This window comes from Manis pentadactyla, chromosome 11 (genome assembly GCF_030020395.1).
Source record: "Manis pentadactyla isolate mManPen7 chromosome 11, mManPen7.hap1, whole genome shotgun sequence".
NCBI classification, from domain to species: domain Eukaryota; kingdom Metazoa; phylum Chordata; class Mammalia; order Pholidota; family Manidae; genus Manis; species Manis pentadactyla.
Genome location: NC_080029.1, coordinates 89,698,049 through 89,717,045, shown reverse-complemented (window position 1 = coordinate 89,717,045; position 18,997 = coordinate 89,698,049). Strand labels below are relative to the sequence as shown.

At 53.1% G+C, this 18,997-nt stretch overlaps 1 protein-coding gene across 7 annotated transcripts in view; it reads right to left on the bottom strand.

The window, feature by feature from the left end:
• Positions 1-1,795: 1,795 nt before the first annotated feature.
• The window catches only part of PAK6 (p21 (RAC1) activated kinase 6), a 33,452-nt gene continuing 16,250 nt past the window's right edge, over positions 1,796-18,997 (bottom strand). For 3 of the 7 annotated variants that reach the window (XM_036923883.2, XM_057488673.1, XM_036923885.2), the window contains 8 exons: positions 12,401-12,609; positions 10,981-11,634; positions 6,349-6,846; positions 6,087-6,220; positions 5,599-5,725; positions 5,363-5,488; positions 4,766-4,900; positions 1,796-3,378 (listed from right to left, as the gene is read on the bottom strand). In XM_036923883.2, coding sequence (XP_036779778.2) covers positions 3,211-3,378; positions 4,766-4,900; positions 5,363-5,488; positions 5,599-5,725; positions 6,087-6,220; positions 6,349-6,846; positions 10,981-11,634; positions 12,401-12,604 — 2,046 coding nt within the window. In that variant the 5' untranslated portion in view covers positions 12,605-12,609 and the 3' untranslated portion in view covers positions 1,796-3,210. Of the gene's footprint in view, positions 3,379-3,561; positions 3,684-4,765; positions 4,901-5,362; positions 5,489-5,598; positions 5,726-6,086; positions 6,221-6,348; positions 6,847-10,980; positions 11,635-12,400; positions 12,671-18,997 lie in introns of all 7 variants that reach the window. The other 4 variants (XM_057488674.1, XM_036923886.2, XR_008992564.1 and 1 more) reach the window with 3 other exon arrangements.

Sequence of the window (18,997 nt, the reverse complement as noted above, 5' to 3'; positions counted from 1 at the left end):
ATGATTTCTGAACTTTGGGACCTGCTGATCATGCATTTCCTTCTGATGAGATTTGCTTTTGTTTCTAGAGTGTTTTGCCTTTCCTCCACTCCTTTCTTCCCAAACATCTGCCTTTTCTCAGTCCCACTGTCTGGGTGGTGGGTGAACAATACTGAAGCACCCGAAAAGCCAGAGGGAGAGGACCTAGGAGAGGATAATTGGACACCCCAAGTATAAACTCTTTTCCGATCCTTGCTTACTCACTATTCCCATTCCAACTGTGTTTAATTTTCATGAAGTTTTTAATGGTGTAAGAATACAAGTATTTTGGCTTCTTCAAAATGCCACGAGGTCTGGGTGGCTCATTGTGTGGAAGGTGCTGTCATCTTTCAAGTGTCACTGATGTGGCTTTCTGACTGAATGTCACCTTGGGCCCTCCTTCTTGGGTAAACAACCATGAGGGCTTCTCTCTGTGGAGATTTCAAGGGCTTGGTGGTTGGAAGTTTCTGAAAAATTGACAGCAGATCTTTTCTGTCTGAACTGAATTGTGTTTGTGATTGACTTGCGCTTCTTGCAGATTTCTTACCAGGCCCAGCTCCGCAGAACTTACATGGTTCACCTCATTTCACTCTCCTGCACCTCCTCTCATTGTCAGCCCTGGGATGTTGAGGCTGTAGTCCTCTCTAGCTAACTCCACTTCAGAAGAGACTTTTCTAAACATTTTGCTTTTCCAACTCTTGTTGCTTTCATCGCCGTGGAGAGTCACCCAAGCCACTGGAGCTTAGTGCCCCAAGATCATGTTCAGAACTGGTCTCTGTGGGGGGCTGAATGTTGTGCTTTTGGAATGACACTGTGTGGTGGAAGGACTATTAGAACTCAAAAGAATAGTTAATAAATCCAGTATTATTCAGTTGCGAGAATTGGCTTCTTTTTGCCACTCCTGACTCCGGGCTCCCTTTGGAGAGGTGGAAGGGTGCCCTTGCTTCCCACAAAGGTTCTGTCTTCAGCCAGCCATCATCCCTGCCAGCCCCACTGTGGCTGCCTCCTGAAGGAGAGACTCAGGTGCTGCTTCCACCTGAGCTGGTGGGACCCTGGGGCCAGGACAGCTGTCTAGGTGGGCACTCTGTGGGGAGCAGAAGTTGTGTATGACCCTTGCTCCTGGTTAAGAGGTTTTAGTGAAGCCTGGTGTAGTGGGTAGGATGAGATCTCAGGAGGAAGTTGTGAAATCAGTGTCAGAGCTGGAAGTTGAAAGATAATTTCATCCACCTCTCCCATTCGCGGGACTAGAATCCAGGTGTCTTGATTTCCAGCATTCACTGCACTGCTCTTGCACAAATCCTGTCTCCCTCAGTCTCAGAACCAGAACAGAGACTTTCTCAGAAGCAGTTTCAGGCTACTTCCTATGAACTGCCTGAAAAGAGCAGCCTCTGACTTTCCAGGGAGTGAGGAGCAAAAGGGAAGAGGGAGAAGCTGATGCAAAGTGGTCATCAGCCCCAGTGGCTGCCCCCAGGCCTCCTGTGGCACAGCAGGCATGGCACATGGCCCTGGCTTTCCTGGCTGGGCTCTTCTCCCTGAGAAGGAGCCCCATCCATCTCTCAGTGCTTTCAGTCCCAAGGGCCTTTCACTTCCTGTTTTCCCCCTTCTCTGGCCTCATTTTGAACCCACATGCCCCCAGGGAGTTAGTTTTCTGTGGACCAGAGTGACCACTGCAGAGCTCAATGTGGGGGAGGAGGGAGGGCCACACCAGACACCCACTACAGGGCTTCCAGCCTGAAGACAGCCTGGTTCCACTCCCAGAGATAACAGGAAGCCCAGAGGTTTTGAACACTCAGTTTAATTTAAAACAGGCACAAGTGCAAACAATTCACAAAAGTTTCTAGGGAAGATGCTTTTGTTTTTAAAACTCAGACCCTTAAAAAAAAGTCCTTGCAGTTTTTTTTTCTTTTGCCCCAAAGCAGGCTGCTAGGGAGCAGATGAATTAAAAAATATTATCTAGATAGGGTCCAGACACCTGGAATTCTACCCTGCAATTCCCTGTCTCACAACAGCCCTGAAGGTAGGGAGGGAAGGAGGACAAGGAGACAGGTGTCTGAAGAGACAGCTAGGGGCAGATGGTTTGCACAGATGGGTGCCCATTCTCCTGACACAATGGAACCCCAGGAGCTGGTTCACCTCCCTTACACCAGGATGTTGAAAAGAATGAGTCCCTGATGACCTGGTTCTTGAGATGAAGCTCACATGTAGAACAAAACTTGTTTCCTCACTGTTCACTCTGGCTCTCAGACTCCACAATACAGGAGAAACTCAGAAAACCCCAGGATGGGTTAGACTCAATATAGACCCCTTCACTGGTCAGGTGGAAACACAAGACTTTCGAGGTGGGAAGCCAGGCAAAGAAAGCAGGTCCCTTCAGACCAGAACTTAGTGGGAGAGGGGATGAGGGAGCCTTACTAAATTAGCTGTCTGTGGGGGGCCTGAAGGCCAGGCTGTAAGGGTGGCCTTCCTACACACACACACACACACACACACACATACACACACACAAATACACACACGGTGTTCTCTCCATCCTATAAAGTGAGACCACCTGTACCACCAATTCCATTCTTCCTCTTTCACCTAGGACATTTCCTCCTCCCCTGTCCTGCAAGCAGGCTATTCACAGTTGGGATCAGGCAGTGCAGGGAGAGTGCTGTCAGCACAGGTGGGAAGGTGCCTTCACAAAGTCAGACACAGGGAGGAAGATGGATTCAGGCAGTAAAAACCTTCCCTGGGGCCTTCTTAAGGCCCCAGGGCTTGGAGTTGGAGCTGGGAACAGCAAGTATCCTGGTGAAGACTGGCAGTCAGCCCTCTTGGGTGGCCTGGGATGCTAGTGTACAACCATCTTTAAAAAACCACAGCAGCTTTTTCTGCTGTGTTGGCCACAGTGGCCAGGAGTGCTGATCTCCATGTTTTTTAGAAATATCCCTGTGCAAATAACAAAGGATCATCCTGTAGAAGTGGTCTCCATCATCCCAAAGGCAACTGGGGACCCTTGGGAGGGAGAGAGGATGGAGGGGCAGGTCCGGCCTGGCCCAGTGGGCTGAGGGGCAGAAGGGCAGGGGTGGGACTTCACATTCAATCTTTGGAGAGAATACTGAGAGGATGAGGCAGGCAGGCCGTGCTGGCAGATGAGCTGCCCAGTGTCCCCTGCCTGTGGGCACAGGTGGCAGGTGTGCTCTGGGGGAGGGCTCAGCAGGCAGAGGTCTGCTTGCGGTAGAGCTGGATCAGGGGCACCAAGCACTCAGGCAGCCCCGTCTGCAGCAGGAAGGGGTGATCCAGGAGCTCCAGGGCCGTGGCTCTCTCCTGGGGGTCCCGCACCAGCATCCGTTCCAGGAAGTCTCGCAGCACTGGAGAGACCTATGGAGACAGGATGGTGCTGCGAGGAACGCAGTTTGCAGTCACTTTGGGATGACCTATCTGCCTGACCCCATCACCATTTGAAAGTCTCGAATTCTCTCCTTTTTCACTTCCTGGTTCAGTACTTTTTGGATTATCAGGTACCAGGTAAAGGGAATCAGTCCAGTCCAGGAGCCAGTCTACCTTGTGGGGGTGCTGCTGAGTAATGGAGTATGGATGCCTGGAGCACTGAGGAACCGGGCTCCAAATACAGCCCAGTTCCCCGCTTGGCTTCTCAGGTCCCTCAGCATTCAGGTTCTGTGGCTCTGTGGAAGGGACATGGGATTGGTATCAGTGATTCCGTCTGGAGCTATCCTTGATCTGGGCAAGTTGCAGTTTTCTCTAGACATCAGTTTTCTCATCTGCAGACTGGGCTATGAAGATGTGCTTGCCCTGTCTGCCACATAGGTCTTTAGTGAAGATAAAAAGAGGTCAATGATGAAGAAGTGTTTTGAAAAGTAGAAAAGAACAAAGTGAGATCTGAAAAGGAAGATTTCTTTATTGCTCTAAACCTTGAGGCTAAGTTGAGGGTTTCTTTTGAGCCAGTATGTTGGGATGAGGCTGAATCTTGGTCTGTTATCAAAGGCTACATCCCTTGGGGAATTAGCCATTTGGAAGTATCCCCTATCTGCTAATCTGGGGGCTAGGAGTACAGGCTTCAAGGACTGGCTGTCTTGGAAGGCATTTCCTGTCTGTCCTCCCATCCAGCCATGTTGGGGGCCACAGAACGCTTTCCATTTAGGGACTGGGCTTCAACCCTCTGGGACGTTTCTCATTCTGGCCACCAGAGGTCAGTGCCATTTTGGAGCTCCGTGATGACCTGGCCACCAGCAGGGGGTGTCTACAGGTAAAGCTTGTGAGTTTGGGTAGTTTTGCAGAAAAGGGTTAAACACACACTCGCATAAACAGGTTTTTAGGCAAAAACTGCGGCTCAGATGTGGTCAGGATGTGCACTGACAGAGGACAAGCCAATTTGCTGTGACAGACTGGGAACACTGTGCCATGGTACAGCTTCCCTAACAGATGGGGTGAAGGGGTTCCTGCTCAATTAGCTTCTCCAGAGTCCACCCCCGGACATCAGGGATTCTTAGCAGCCTTAATTTCCCTTCTCTTGGGCTACTAGCAATTGCTGCAGGTGGAAATTTGTTAGAGGCACCATGAAGTTTGGATGTGGCTGTGGCTTCACACCTCGGGGCAGGTCTGTGTGGAGAAAGAAGAGCCTTTTCTGGGAGCCCAGACCTTCTGGCTGCTGTGGAAGGGAGAGGCTCAGCCTGGAAGACCAGGCTTCAGCCCTCTAAGCCTCAGGAAGAATGGTGTCTGCGGGGCCCCACCTTGTGCACCAACTGACCTTGTGAGAGTTTTTCAGCTTGGGTGGGGGGCTGTCCCGGAGCCTCTTCATGGCTTGTACTGGGGAGTCGCTGAAGTAGGGTGGCTCCCCATCCACCATCTCAATCACCATGATACCCAGAGACCAGATATCTACCTGCAGGAGGAGAATGTCCCTGACTCCACTGGCCAGCGTCTGGTCCCTTGGTAGCAATGCACTGCAGCAGGTGGGAGCTGCTGGGCCCAGCTCTCCTTGGTGAGTCAGCCTGCTTCCTGGCCACCTGTGCTGTGGTCAAGTACTTCCTGTGTGAGTGACCACTGACTGCAGGGACATAGCAGTCAGCCATCTCTGAGGAAGGCCATCGCACATGGGTAAGCCTGGCCATACCCGACCCTGCCACTGAGATGGGGGCGAGCATTTTCAGGATCAGTTTGTGGCAGCAAAGTCACAGTCAAGAGCAGACTCACCCAAGAGGGGCAGCGGGTAGGGTATTGACTAAGTGGAAACTTTAGAACCAGGGCTTTCTTGGTGGCACTGGGCATCCAGAGAGGCCACAAGTGGAAGAGCCTTGAGTTCCCAAGCCTCTTTGGGCGACTGGGGGATGGAAGGAACGGTTACCTCAGTCGCATACAGGGACCTGGAGATCACTTCAGGAGCCATCCAGTAGGGGGTTCCAACCAGGGACTTCCTTTTAGGGATGTCTTTGCTGATCTGAGCACAGAATCCAAAGTCGGAGAGTTTCACCTGGGTTGGGGTGAACGGGAGAAGGAGGTGTGGGGTGAATCAGGGGGAGGAACCGTACTGGAAGCAGGGAAGTGGGAGGTATGGGTATGCCAGGCTGGGAAGGGCCCTACCCTGCCGTCGAGGGTCAAGAGGATGGAGTCACTCTTGATGTCCCGGTGGATAACACCCTGGGCATGCAGGTAAGCCAGGGCCTGCAGCACGGCCTCACACACAGTGGCGATCTGCTCTTCATTCAGCCTGGACGGGGAAGGCAGGGCCAGCAGTGGGAGACAGTGTTAGCTTTGGCAGGGCTGCAGGGCAGATTGGCTGGGCAGAGTAGATGCCCCTGGTACTGGGCCCCACAGCTCCTGGCAATGTGTGCAGGAGTCCAGTCAGGCCAGAACTCTGGTAGAAACGGGCCTAGGCCTATGCTGGAGACTACCGTATCTTCCCCACTCCCTTGAGATCCCTGAATCTTTTTAATCCAAAAGACATGGGGGAAGGGGGCTGGGGGCAATCTGAAAGACACACCAAGTCGTCTGGGTTCAAGGCTGCCCAATACCACCGCCCAGTGGTGGGGGCAACTAGCACTCGGGGCCCAGCCCTCCCAGATGCCTACCTGACTTGAGAGACGATATCTGTGAGGGCTCCACCCTGCAGGAACTCCATAAGCACCCACAGCTCGTCGCCCACCAGGTAGCTCTTGTACATCTCCACCACATTGAGGTGCTGGTAGTCCCTCATGATCACCACCTGGGGGGCAGGTGAGGATGTCTGAGTGCCAGGCAGAGTCCCCACTGCCCCCGCTCACAAGTGTCCAGTCTGGCTCTGTGCTCACTGCCTATCCAGACACCCCACCGGTGCCCTGCTCTCTCCCCCACCTCATTAAAGAGCAGCTCCCTGCGCTGCTGCTTCCTGAGGTCCATCATCTTGACGGCCACCTGGCGGCCTGAGTGCTTTTCCCGGGCCAGGCAGACAATGCCTGTGGAGCCCTCTCCAATCTTCACGTAGCTGTCCAGCAGCAGCCGGGGGTCACCCTGGTCCACCACCATCCTGAGTGCTGCCTTGAACTGTTCATGTGTCACGACACCCGCGTCCTCTCCAGCCAGGGCACCCTTGGCTGCGGTGAGGTCCTGGGGCAGGTACAGGTTGCTGGTGCTCATCTGGGTGTGCCGTGTGCGTGGGGAGCCTGCTGGGGAAGACCGGCCTGGAGGCAAGCCGGTGGCTGGGGCTCTGCGGAGGGACTTCTGGGGGCTGCTGGTATCTGAGGTGGACAGAGGGCTGAAGGTCCCCATGGGCTGGTCTGAGGGCAAAGACTGGGCCTTGGCCACCAGGCTTGGGGGTGCATCTTTCTGTGGTGGTAGGTAAGAGGAGATGGGCTGTAGGAAGAAAGAAAGAAATGAAAAGAGTTTGTCTATAGGAGCCTTTGGAGCAAACTTCCCAGAAACAGGAGTTGGCTGCTATGACCTCTGGACATGGGCAGGGTCTGGCAGAGCCTGGAAGGGCATCAGACCAAATTAGGGAGGTGCTGCAAGTGAAGATTCTCAAATGGAGTTAAAGCCAAAGTGTAGTCCTACTCGGGGAAACCAGCCCCCAGGGTCTGGTGAGCAGTCCGAACAACAGCTCTTTACATCCACTCTGCTGACCTGGGAAGACAAAGAAAGCTGAGTCCCTGGGGTGTCCTCTGCTGGGTATTTCATCCTGAGTATACTGACAGCAGCCCCTAGGGATGCCATCAGCAGGCAGTCTTCCCTCTGAGCTATGGGGCTGCGCTGGGAATCTGGGTTAGAGGCATTCTTCACTCCCCTGGTTCCACACCCACCCCCCAAACACCAAGGGCTCCCATGGGTGGAAGAGGCCCTGGGCAATGGGGTGGGGGGTGGGAGGCTGTGACTGGGTCCCAGAACAGGGCAGGGAAGCCACAGCAGGAGACTGAGGGCCCTGCTTGTACCTGACAACAGGGAGTCTGTGTGTCTCTGCTGTGAGGCATGGGTGCCGATCCTCAGGCCACAGGGAGGGAAGGTAGAACAGAGTGGCAGACTGACCCCCATAAGCCCCACTCAAGCCCAGTCTGGAAGCCTTTGAGGATCCTTGCCTTTCCAGGCTCAAGCGCTTCTGCCAGCCCAGGCAGGAAAGGGTCTCCCCAAGGAGCTGGTGATGTGCAACATGACTCTTCCCATGGATTATATATTTCAAAAGTGGCACCTGGAGCAGGCTGTACCTGTCCTAACAGAGGCACTTCAGGAGCTGCAGAGAGGCCTCCTTGGACAGTCTCAGAACCTAGTGCCTACCTGCTGTCTAGGCACCCAGTGGCTCCTGGTCCTGACCCCCAGAGCTGAATCAGCTTCCAAGAAATCCCCTTGGGCACTCAGCTTGGGCTGAGCTGCTTGATCAGGGATCCCAAGTCTGGGCCTTGGGCACCCCCAGGCCCAGCAGAGCCTTTTTAACCTCTTCAGCCCCCTCTCTCTGGGCTTCAGGGCTCCCACCCACACCCAGTCCCTGGCCTTGCCTAAGGCTGAGCATGTGCACAGGTGCCCCTGCCAGCAGAGATCCACGCTCACTATGGTGCTCTGCCACCCCCAAGGGTGTGCGGGCCCCTGGCAGCCTGTGACTGGCTCAGCCTTGGGCCTTGCAGTTTAGGAGCCAAGAAAGCCTCCCAGTGCTGCTGTGATCACTTCATTCTGCCTAGTGAGTTTGTCTGGACAGTAAAGAGATTGCCCCCATGTCTTCGCTGGCACCTGATCCTTCCTTACCCACTTTTCCCCACTCTGTGTAGTGAAGCAGTGGGACCTCTGGATGGGGTGTCAGGACTTGGGTTCCAGTCCTGCTTTGCTCTGACTTGCAGTGCATCTTAGGTAAGTCACCTTCTCTGAGCCCTAATCTCCTCTGTAAAGGCACAGTGATCTGCAGCGCTGTGTAAAATGCATATTGTCAGGCCCCACACACTGCTTGAGTAGGTCCCTACAACAGGGACTCTGCATTTTACAGGCCCCTGGGTCTTGATGTAGGAGGGGTGGACCACACTTTGAGCAGCCCTGGACAAATGGCCTCTTTGATTCCCTGGCCTCAGGAAGGCTGCAGGAGGGCCGGGACTGGGCGTGGAGGGAGCATGGCCACCACTGAGGCAGTGAGGCCCTGTCCTGGGAGCAGAGGCTCTTCGAGATAGCATCCAGCAGGGCTCACTGCATCACGTGATCACTGAAATAGCCCCCGAGGCCCTGTGAAAAGGCTGCCCACTGGCCTGCAAGGTGTGCACTTAACCCAGAAGATGTGCTCTGGAAGCTGGGCAGTGCTTGGGGACCCTAAAAGCACCTAAAGCTGCTCCTGAGGTTGTTCTAATGTCCTCCGGCCTCTTTCCCCTCCAAATTTCTAAGGAAGGCTGTAAAAGGATTCCTTTCACCTTCTGGCCTCCCGCTGGGGCTCTCTCTGCTCTGTGGGTGAGTGGGCATGGTGGGGAGGGGTGAACACAAGCCATGCAGAGGGCTCGAGGAGGAGCATCTGCTCCCCATCTGCTGTCAAGGAGCTTGTGGGAACACCACTGCAGGGGCTGGCTGGGCGTAGGGGACCATGGGTGCAGCGCAGGGTCAGAAGCAGCAAACAGCAGGGAGCTAGTGAGGAGCCCAGCACTGATGTGGTCTTGAGGTCTTTTTCACTCTTTAGCCAAAGTGAGTGACTATAGGCCAAGCTGCCTGGGGCTGAGTACAAGAGCCCTGGGCCACAGACCCTCCTGCAGCCATGCCTGACACATGTGGCCTTTGGTGGCCTGAACTACAGGAGCAGCTGTGAGTGTCCAGAGCCTACTGAGTACCTACAGGTTGGTAATCAGTAGAGTGTGAAAGGATGGACAGGAGATAAAGGCTGAGTGGATGGCCTGTTCCCTGCTGTGGGGTGCTGGCAGCTGCTCAGAAACATGCATGTCAGTGCCCAGCCTGGTGTTGACACCTCCTTTCTCCAAATCCCTGAAGCCCTGCCACACGACTCCCCAGAGGCCAGGTAGCAATCAAGTTCCATTCTCACCTCCCTGGCAGTGTGCACTGTCCTGCTCCCACCTTGGTTTCCCAGGGAATGTCTCCCCAGGGGCACAGCCTTCCAGAGACCCCTCATCCCACAGACACTTATATTCCTCACATGGGCATCTCAAGCACATCTCATCTATTTGTCCTCCAAGACTCTGACCCATGGGGGATTCCAACCCACTGTCCTTTGTCCTGTTGAAGGGCTGGAGTGCACAAAGCCCAGAACTTTCTATGGGTGCTGGGGCTGGCAGTGTCTTAGAAAGGTTGAGGGTCCAGGCCATGCCCCAAGCCCCCTGTCCACATTCAGGCTGGACTGCAGTCATGCCATTGCCCACAGGGAAGACCAGGCTTGTTCTTAAAGCCCTTTGGGGAGGGGTGGCCCTATCACTCATGCCACTGTAAGTCAGAAGTTGTTTCTTGGGTCTGACTTACAACCCTCGTGCTGCAGCCTAAGCTCATTTCTGCCTGTCCCTCAAGAATTTAGAGATGCTGTGATCAAAAAGCCTTCATGAGCAAGAGGCACGAGCCCAGAGGGCCCTCTCCCTCCTTCCTTCCCTGACTCATCTGAGGCACCTGGGGGTAGTCACACCCTGTCTGAGTCAGTCTTCTCATCTGCCAAATGGGAAAGAATGTTACAGACAGGATGTCATAGGAAATGTAAGAAACAAAAACGTTCTCTTCTGCCTGCCAAGATATGTCACCATTACGGCTCCCTTTGCTGTTTTCTGTTTTCCACACACACACAAAAAAAATGTGCATTTGGGGCTGTCACACATGCCAAAAGTCCCCAGTCCTGCTGCTCCTGGGCCCAGGCAAATTCAGTCCTTTAGCTTTTCAAATGGCACACAAGCTCAAGAATAAATCATCACAGAACTGTTAAACAGAACAATGACCAACTGAAAATGGAAAGGAAGGAAAAAGGGAGAAAGGGAAGAATCCCCACCAGAGAAGACACCTTAGGGAGAAGCAGTCCAGGAGCCTGGCATGACCTCAGGAGGGCACTGGGCAAGGGAGGGGTGCAGGCAGAAGAAGCTCTGAGAAGAGGGAGGCAGAGAAGCTGCCGATGCCCAGTGCTGGAGCACCCTTCCCTGATGGGGCCTGGGTGGGGCTGCTGGGCACTGGGGATTGGGGAGGGTCTGGGCTTGTGGGTAAAGACTCTGCTTTTCAGGGTGGGGGTGTGCCTACCTCCCAGTGTGGTCTGCCTAGACACAGCGGGCAGCAGGGTAATCTGGGGTGTACCAAAAACCCCTCTAAGGGCCCCCAGAAAATGAGATGGCTTGTAACCTCTGACTCACACGTGCTCAGCCTTTGGAGGACAAGGGGTCAGGTGGGTCAGGGTAGAAACCTCAGCTGAGGCTGGGCTGGTTTATCATTTCGTTCCATCCTATTCTCCCGAGCCTGGCCTGTAAGTGGGGGAGGCTGGGCAAAGCCTGTCTCCCTGACATGCATTCCCCAGTGGATCCCTGCCCAGCTGAGGGTGGCCCCAGCCTCACCTACCTTGCTCTGTGGTGGAGGGCCTGGCTTGCTGCTGCTCGGAGGGGCCGGGGCAGAAGTAGACAGGAACATGCTTCGAAACAGCCTGCACTTCAGGCTGCTTTCCTGGCTCTTGGGGCTCAGCCTGCTCTCCCCGTCTGGCCTGCCTGTGGCTGAACCCACCAGGCAGGACTGTGGTCGGGCCTCTTCAGACCCCTGCCTGGCAGCCTTGGTGCCACACCTCCCTGTGGCTGGGGGTGGTGAGGTGCCAGGTGGAGAGCTCTGCAGGCAGGTGCCCAGCTGCAGGCAGCGCTGTGTGGCACCCTGAAACTCACTGGGGCCCAGCGACTGTGCCTTGGCGGCCAGTCCATTGGGTAAGACCTGTGGGCTTTGTGGCTTGGGCCATGGCATCTGCCTTCGGCCTGCTGGTGTGCCCCCATTGCAGCTGAGGTAGAGGCCATGGGGGTCAGTGCGCTCAGACTGGGGGCTCTGCAGGTACATGTCCGGGTTGGCAGCCCACTGGTCATCCCCCAGCAGGCCCAGGGACTGTGCCCGCCGCCGGCTGGTGGGGCTGCGGCCACGCAGGGTGTTGGAGCTGATGACGGACAACTTCTGGATGTCGTTGAGCAGCCCGGAGATGTAGCCATCCACGGGCCCCAAGCTGCCCCGCACCACTGTCTGCAGGGGAGGAGAGAAGGGTGGGTGAGCAGCCCCTTCATGGCAGGGAGGGGTGGTCTGGGACCAGGTCAGAAGGCCTCCCAGGGACCTTGGGGGAGGAGAACACCTATGGGCCTTGCTTGCTGTGTCAGCCACCCATTCCTTAATTTTTCAGCCATTTAGAAGCACCCACAGTAGGTCAGGCCTGTGCCAGGGCAGGAATACAGGGGTAAAGCCCATTTTCAGGGGCAGACAGGCGAGAAACCACAGGGTTACCCTCCAGCATGCTGTGCCTTCTGGGAGGTGTGCAGAGCTCTCAGAGGTACAGGGGACCGATCCAGAGCTCTGCTCCACACACACTGGCTTTGTGGCCTCCAAACCCTGACAGGGTCCCTGACCCCCAACTCCTACCAGGCTCTTGGGTTCTGCCCTTCTTGATTCATGCAGCTAAATTGTACCAGCCCCACAGGTCTGAATATTGCATGGGGGCCCACTTAATACTAATAGATTATTTGTTGTTATCTGAAATCCAAATTTTATTAGGCATCCTGTATTTTTATTTGCTAAATCTGGTAACCCTCCCACCCTGCAGAGGGACCCCCCCAGGCTCCTCCCTGGGTCACCCAGGGAGAGGCTGATCAGCTGGGAAGGAAAACAGCCAGCTGACTGGTAGCCGGTAATGAGGAGGTTCCTCCAGATGTCTTTGTGGTTTTGCCAGGCACAGTCTTCTGTGGAGTGGGAGAGGCTGAATTGGGCCCTCCGCCCCCTGCCCCACTGCCCACCTTACCTTCATGGGCTGAAGCTGCACCGGGGTGATGCGTGAAGGGTCCACCACTGGCTTGGGGCGCCGCAGTGTGTCCAGGATGTTCTGCCATTGTGGGGGGAGGCCCACGAACTTGCCTTCTTTGGGGTCGAAGGAGGTGTGGACACGGTGCTGGAAGTTCTGTGGGGCTGAGATCTCAGGGCGTTTCTTCTTTTTCTTGCGGAACATGGTGCCTACGTGGGGAAGGTCAGGCTGAGCCCCAGCAGAGGTTCCTGGGAGTCTGGTGGGGGTTCACTGAAACACAGGTGGTGGCTGCGGTGGGCACTGGCACTCCAGGCCCAGGGCTTCCACCCCGCAGCACAGCTCCCCTGTCCCAGGCCTGGGGCTCCCCCTCACCTCTCATCCCTACTTCCTTAGGGAAATGACTAGCTCCCAGCAAAGCAGTCCAGAAATAACAAAGGTGCCAAAAATAAACCAGCACAGACTACAAACAAGGAAAAGAGGTGTCTGTCTTCTTGTCTGAGCCAAGTCTCCAGCTAAGCAGGCAGACTTCGGGGGTGTGTTTTTAAAAGATGCAAAACCCATTACAAATATCATTCCACTGTCAAAGAACTGGAAAAGGGGGAAAGAGGGAAGAAAGCGGGCAAGCTCAGTTTATGAAGCCAGTATGACCTTGATTCTTAAACTAGATAAAGAGTAGTACAAGAAAAGTTGAATCAGTCTCACTTACCAACATAAATGAAAATCCTAAACAAACTAAGAAAATTGACTCTAGCATGAAAGTATTTTTAATTTTTCTTTTATATCACATTCAACTCAGGTTTGTCCCATGATAGTTCAACGACAGAAGACTTGTTAATGTGATTTACAACACTGAGGAGAAGCCAACACATTGCCCAGTTTGGGGCTATTTATCACAGGACCAGGAACCCCAGAAGGGCCCTTTTGGTCACCGGGGGCTTGACTGTAAGTCCATAAGGGCCCTGAGCCAAGGGCATGGCTGGGCTGGTGAGGATGGCGATGGCTGTTGTAGGGGTAAGGCTGTCCAGGGGCGAGACAGCCCACCTCTCCTTCGGCTCCTCTCTCTCAGGTCTCAGAGCTCCGGACAGCACATCGCTGCACTCATACCTCCATCCCTTGCCTTGTTCACTTGGGGTTTGCCTAAGGCTCTGAGCTCCAACAACTAGGAGTGACAGTAACTATTGGGGCGTGCAGATTTCAGAGAAGGAGACCAAAAATCAGGAGGTAAAGTGACTCTTCTAAGGTGACACTTTAGCCTGGCCTTCAGGGAGCTCCAGTGGGGACCACATGCTGATGGAAGACCAGTAGGGGAGCCCACTTGAATGCTTTTGTATCTGAAGCAGCTCCAAATAGCTCAGTGTTTTTAGAAATGTTTGGTTATTGCGGCAAAATATACTCAATGGGTTCTTATGTCACCTGGAAAGGTCAACTCTAGGTTTGTTGAATTGGATGGTCAAAGAGATCAACTGAAAGGTCAATTCTAAATGTGTTTGTTTCTTAAATTGAATGTTTGGGTCATTCCTGTGTCTAAAGATCTGAGTACAGGGCTGTGGTATTCTCCTTTGGTTCCTGCTCTGGAAACAGCATTATCCTGATTACTTTATCAGTCTGGAGTGGGTCACAGATCTGGGAGGTATCTGGTGCCTCAGATAGTTGCAGTTTCCCCACTAGGAAATCACCAAGTGTGAACCAGTCTGAATCCATGTCACACCCCTTAGAATGTCAGCCACATTTTGGGACCTTGAGGTTTGGGAATTTACCAAATGCTCCCTATAGGCATAACCACATCAGGACTCCCAAATACCAAGGACATTGGCATGAAATACACTTGGACTTGCAGGTGAGTTGTAGGGAGTCTCCTACTAATTTGGGGAGACTGAGCAAGTTGACTAAACAATTTTTGCCCCAGTACTATTCAGCTATAAAATGGGGTTCATAAGTGACACCTCACAGGGCTTCAGGAGTTATGAAGTGGGCATATTCCCAGTGATTGGGGACTGTTTCTCTTGCTATGTTGCATCCCTCTCTCTAAGCTCAGGGTCCTGCAGACATGGGAATGTGGGCAGATGCAAATCTTTGCTCTCAGATTCACCTGTCAAGGGGCCATGCCTGACTTCTGGGACCTGGGGACCTCACTGCCTCTCTGCTATGTATGCGTTTCATGGTTTGGTAAAATGACCTCCTCCCTCCCCGCCTTTGGCTCCCAAGAGTCTTCATTCCACAGTTCTGTCCTCACAGCCTCTCAGACAGACCCTCATCCTTGGCTGACTTAGCTGACAGTATGGCCTTCCTCCTCGCTCTGCAGACTTTTCTGGAACTCTAGGGACAGACCCTGGAGCTGAAGAACAGCTGGCTAATACTTTTATGCCCAGAACACCCCTCTCAGCTCTTTTAGCCCCACTTGAGTACCCAGCTTTTGCTGCAGGAACACGTGGGGACAGCATCTTTAGCAAATGGTCTGAATGGTTTTGCTGGGAGCGTGAGCCCCCTCCAGAGTCCACCCTACCAGTGACTCCAGAACAAGCTCTTCCCAGAGGCAGCAGGCAAGGCCTGAGGAGCAGGGTTGGCACAGAGTCCTTCAGTCCAAGGCCGCAGTGGTGAGGGTGGGGAGCTGGTGGAAGCAATGAACCGAGCTCTGGCTTTGGAGGACAGGGGAGTATAGATTTAGAAATCAGAGGTACTCACCTAGCTGGTGGATAATCCACACCTAAACGGATGCAGCTGAGACTCATCCCAAATGTGCTGTGACTACCACTACCTGGGCCGACATGATTGTGCACAAAGAAAATCCAGAAAGGCCTACATAAAAACTATTGGGATTAGATGAGTGGACTTAGAAGGTTCCTGCTTCGAGGTCAATATAAATAAAAATCAAATAAATTTCTATACACTAGTGATAAACGAGTAGAAAATGAAGTTTTAGAAAAGATTCTGTGATACAGTGGGAATCAGATACTTGGTCTCTGCCCTTTCCTGGCACACAGCTCCTAAAACCTTTGGAGTCCTGAGTGACAAGAATGTTCACACTTTCAGCCCTGCCCCCACCTCTGGGGAGGGGAGAGGGGCTGGAGAGTCAATAGCCAAGGATTTAGTCAATCATGCCAATGTAAAGAGACCTCCATAAAAAACCCTAAATGACAGGATTCAGGGAGCTTCCAGGTTGGTGAACACATGGAGGTGCCAGGTGGGTGAACCTCCTGCCCGCCCCACAAGGGCAGGAAAGCTCTGCGCCCCTTCCCACATACCTCATCCCATTCACCTCTTCCACCTGGCTGTGCCTGAGTTGTACCTTTTGTAATGAACTGGTAAAAGTAAGTAAAATGCCTTCCTGGGTTCCATGAGCCAGTCTAGCAAATTATAGAACCTGAGGAGGGGGTTGTTGGGAGCCCTTGATTTACAGTCAGGTGGTAGTACAGGTGGCCCAGGACTTAGACTGGCGTCTAAAGTGCAGGGTGGCATACGGGACTGAGCCTGTGGGTGTCAGGATTGAATTGAATTATCAGATACCCAGTTGGTGTCAGAGAGTTGGAGAAATGACCTCAGAAGGGAAAAAGCCCTCTCATTTGATGTCAGAAATATTATTAGGGGGAAAAAAACCCCTCAGATACGATTTACCATTTTAAATTAAAAATACAAAATACCTAGGAATAAACTGAATCAAAGATATGCAAGGTCTCTATATTGAAAAGTATAAAATATTATTATAGCTATTAAAAGAATGTTCATAGATTGGAAGGCTCAATGTTATAAAGATATCAGTTAGTTCCAAAATAATCTACGGATTTGTTTCAGCCTCAGTCCAAATCCCTGCATATTTCTTTTGGTAGAAATTGATGAATTGATTCTAAAATGTACAGAGAAACATAAAGAATCAAATAGTAAAGATAATCTTGAAGAACGTGGTTGGAGGATCACACCATTAGGTATCAAGATTTATTGTGATGCTACAGTAATTAACATAGTGTGAAATTGGTAACAAGGATTGACAAACACCCCAATGGATCGGAGGATAGAATCCAGAAATAGATCCAAGTCATTAACATCACTTAATTCACGACAGAGGTGACACCGCAGTAATGCAGTGAACAGATGATCTCTGCAATAAATGTAGCTGAAGCGATTACATATCCATATGGGAAAAAAAGAATCCTGAAAAATGAATTCATATCATACTCCAGAATTACTGGTTCTAAATGTGAAAGGCCTAACAGTAAAGCCGGTGAGAGTGAGGGGCGGGCAGGAGAGTCTGGCCATTCCCCGCCCTGGGGCCAGCGTCGGGGACTGGGTTAGCTTAGCTGACGGTCTCGCCTTCCTCCTCACTCTGTGGACTCTGCTGGAGGTGTAGGGACAGAACCTGGAGTCCAAGAAGAGCTGGCTGACACTTTTATGCCCAGAACGTCCCTCACCTCGGCTCTCCTGCTCCCCCAGCCCCCACCCCAAGGGCCCAGCTTTTGCTGCAGGAAAGCAGGGGGACAGCATCTTTAGCAAGTGGTTTAAATGGCCCAAGTGTGGTGGGCTCTCCTGGAGCCCCTGACCTGCTGGTAGCAAAACCTGTTCACATCCATGGGTCCCAGAAACAAATTAAGCTACTCAGGTTTTCTTTGTAGCATTCAAAGCAGAATCCTTGCTGGCAGGGGTTAGGGATAGGAGATTTTTCTAAAGATTTCACCAGGACTGAGTATTAATACAATGTATATTTGAAGGAAATACAGCAAAATGTTTATTGTTGTGCTTGACTGGTGGGACTACAGGTGCTATCCTCCTACACCGTCTTTCTACTCTTCTAAATTTTCCTTAGAGACAATGGACTGCCTTTCTAAAGAAAACAACCTTTGTAAACAACAAAAAGAGTGATCCCTGAGGACTGAGTTTCCAAGAGGCACACTCACCCACTCTCACGTCCAATGTTGCCAAGCCATTGGTGTGACACTCCCAAGACCCAAACAGCCTGCCCCTCTCCAGCCAGCCACAGGGCAGGAGTCCTCGGAGCACACTGCCCGCCCAGACAGGCGGTCTGCCATTGGAGGCTCCATTTTCCACTGTTTCCTATCTCTGACCCAAGCCCAGGGGCCTCTGGGGCTGAGAGGGGGTGGTTCTGCATCCGCCGTGAGGTTGCAGTGCTTAATCAAATCAGCCCGTACCAGCCTTTAAAGTTGCCTACCTAGTGTCTCCACATCTTTGCATCCACGCCTGATTCACCTAGTGGAGGAGCCTTCCTCAAAGATACCCCAGAGGAGAAAGGAGGCAGGGGGAGGATTTTCCCTCAGAGAGCCAGCCCCTGCCTTTCCTTCCACCTAGCTTACCAGAAATGGTGTGGGCCTGAGACTCAAGTGGAAGTGGGCAGAGGCCGGGGCCAGATCAGGCTCCAGGTGCCCCCTGCTGCCCCAGCTGCTCCAGCCTGGCTCTGGGCCCAACACAGGAGGAGGAGGTGCTGACGATTCCTTCTGAGGTGGGGATGCATCCCGGAGACTGAGGAATGCTTTGAACTTTCCTCTTCTGAATGTCTGCAGACATCAGCTCCCTGACTGCCTGGCTGGCCTGTGACTGCACCCGAGGTGATGGCCAGCACTGGGAGGGAGAGCCCTGCCCAGACCAGTTTGAGAAGGAAGCTCACCGGGCACAGCTGCTGCTGAGGCTGCTTCCTCCGGCCGGAGCCTGGCAGCTGGGGAGCGGGTCAGCTCCCAGCAGAGGCCTTCTGGAGGAAATGCTGCCACACCCAGTAAACCCCAGGGTGGAGCTGGTGAGAGAGTTCAGGGAGCTATAGGCCTGGGGTCCCTGAGGGGTAGGACTGTCACCTCAGAGGAGCAGGAGACAGAAAGGGAGGTAACTTTTCTTGAGCACCTATTGTGTGCTAGACCCTTTCTGAGGAGCAACTCATTTCATACTCACAACAACCCTGGGAGGTAGGAATTATTATTATTATCCACAAGTCCAGGTAAGGCTCAGAGAGGCTAAATCACTTGCCCAAGGTGACAGAATCAGGAAATGACTGAGTTGGGGTTTGAACCCAGATTGGTTCCAAAGCCCCCGTTCTGTGTATGTCCACTCTGAGGGAGCTGGGTTGTTAACTTATCTTCTTCCTGGGGGTGTCTGAGCACAGGAATGGGCTGAGCATCCTGAGTAACTCACAGAGTGCAGAGAAGGGGTGGGCTGGGACCAACCCCTCAACCAAAACCGCCAGGTTCTTTCCTGGGCTGATCTGTGAGTCAGAGGCCAGAGGAGACTGGGGCTGTCCTGACTTGCAGGCTGATCCTTTGTTTGGACCAGTTTTTTGGTTTGGGGGTTTTTCTGCCTCGCATGGGGTGGTAAATGTTCCAAAGAGTCCATGTTGGTGGCTGTGAGGCCAGGGCCTGCCATATATATGGAAAGAGCTGCAGGAGTAGCAGGAGTGTCTTCTCCCAGCACAGGTCCATGTCCCTTCGCAGAGTCTCAGCCTAAAGTCAGATGACTTGTAGGCTTGGCCCAAGGAGTGGTGGCAGAGGTTTGTGGCTAGTGCTACTGTTCCATGGCGACAAGGGGTCTGGGTAGAGGGGACCCCAGAGCAGGGCATTGTGTCTAGGCTGGTCTAGAGTCCACAACAGGGACAAGCAGAGCAGCTGT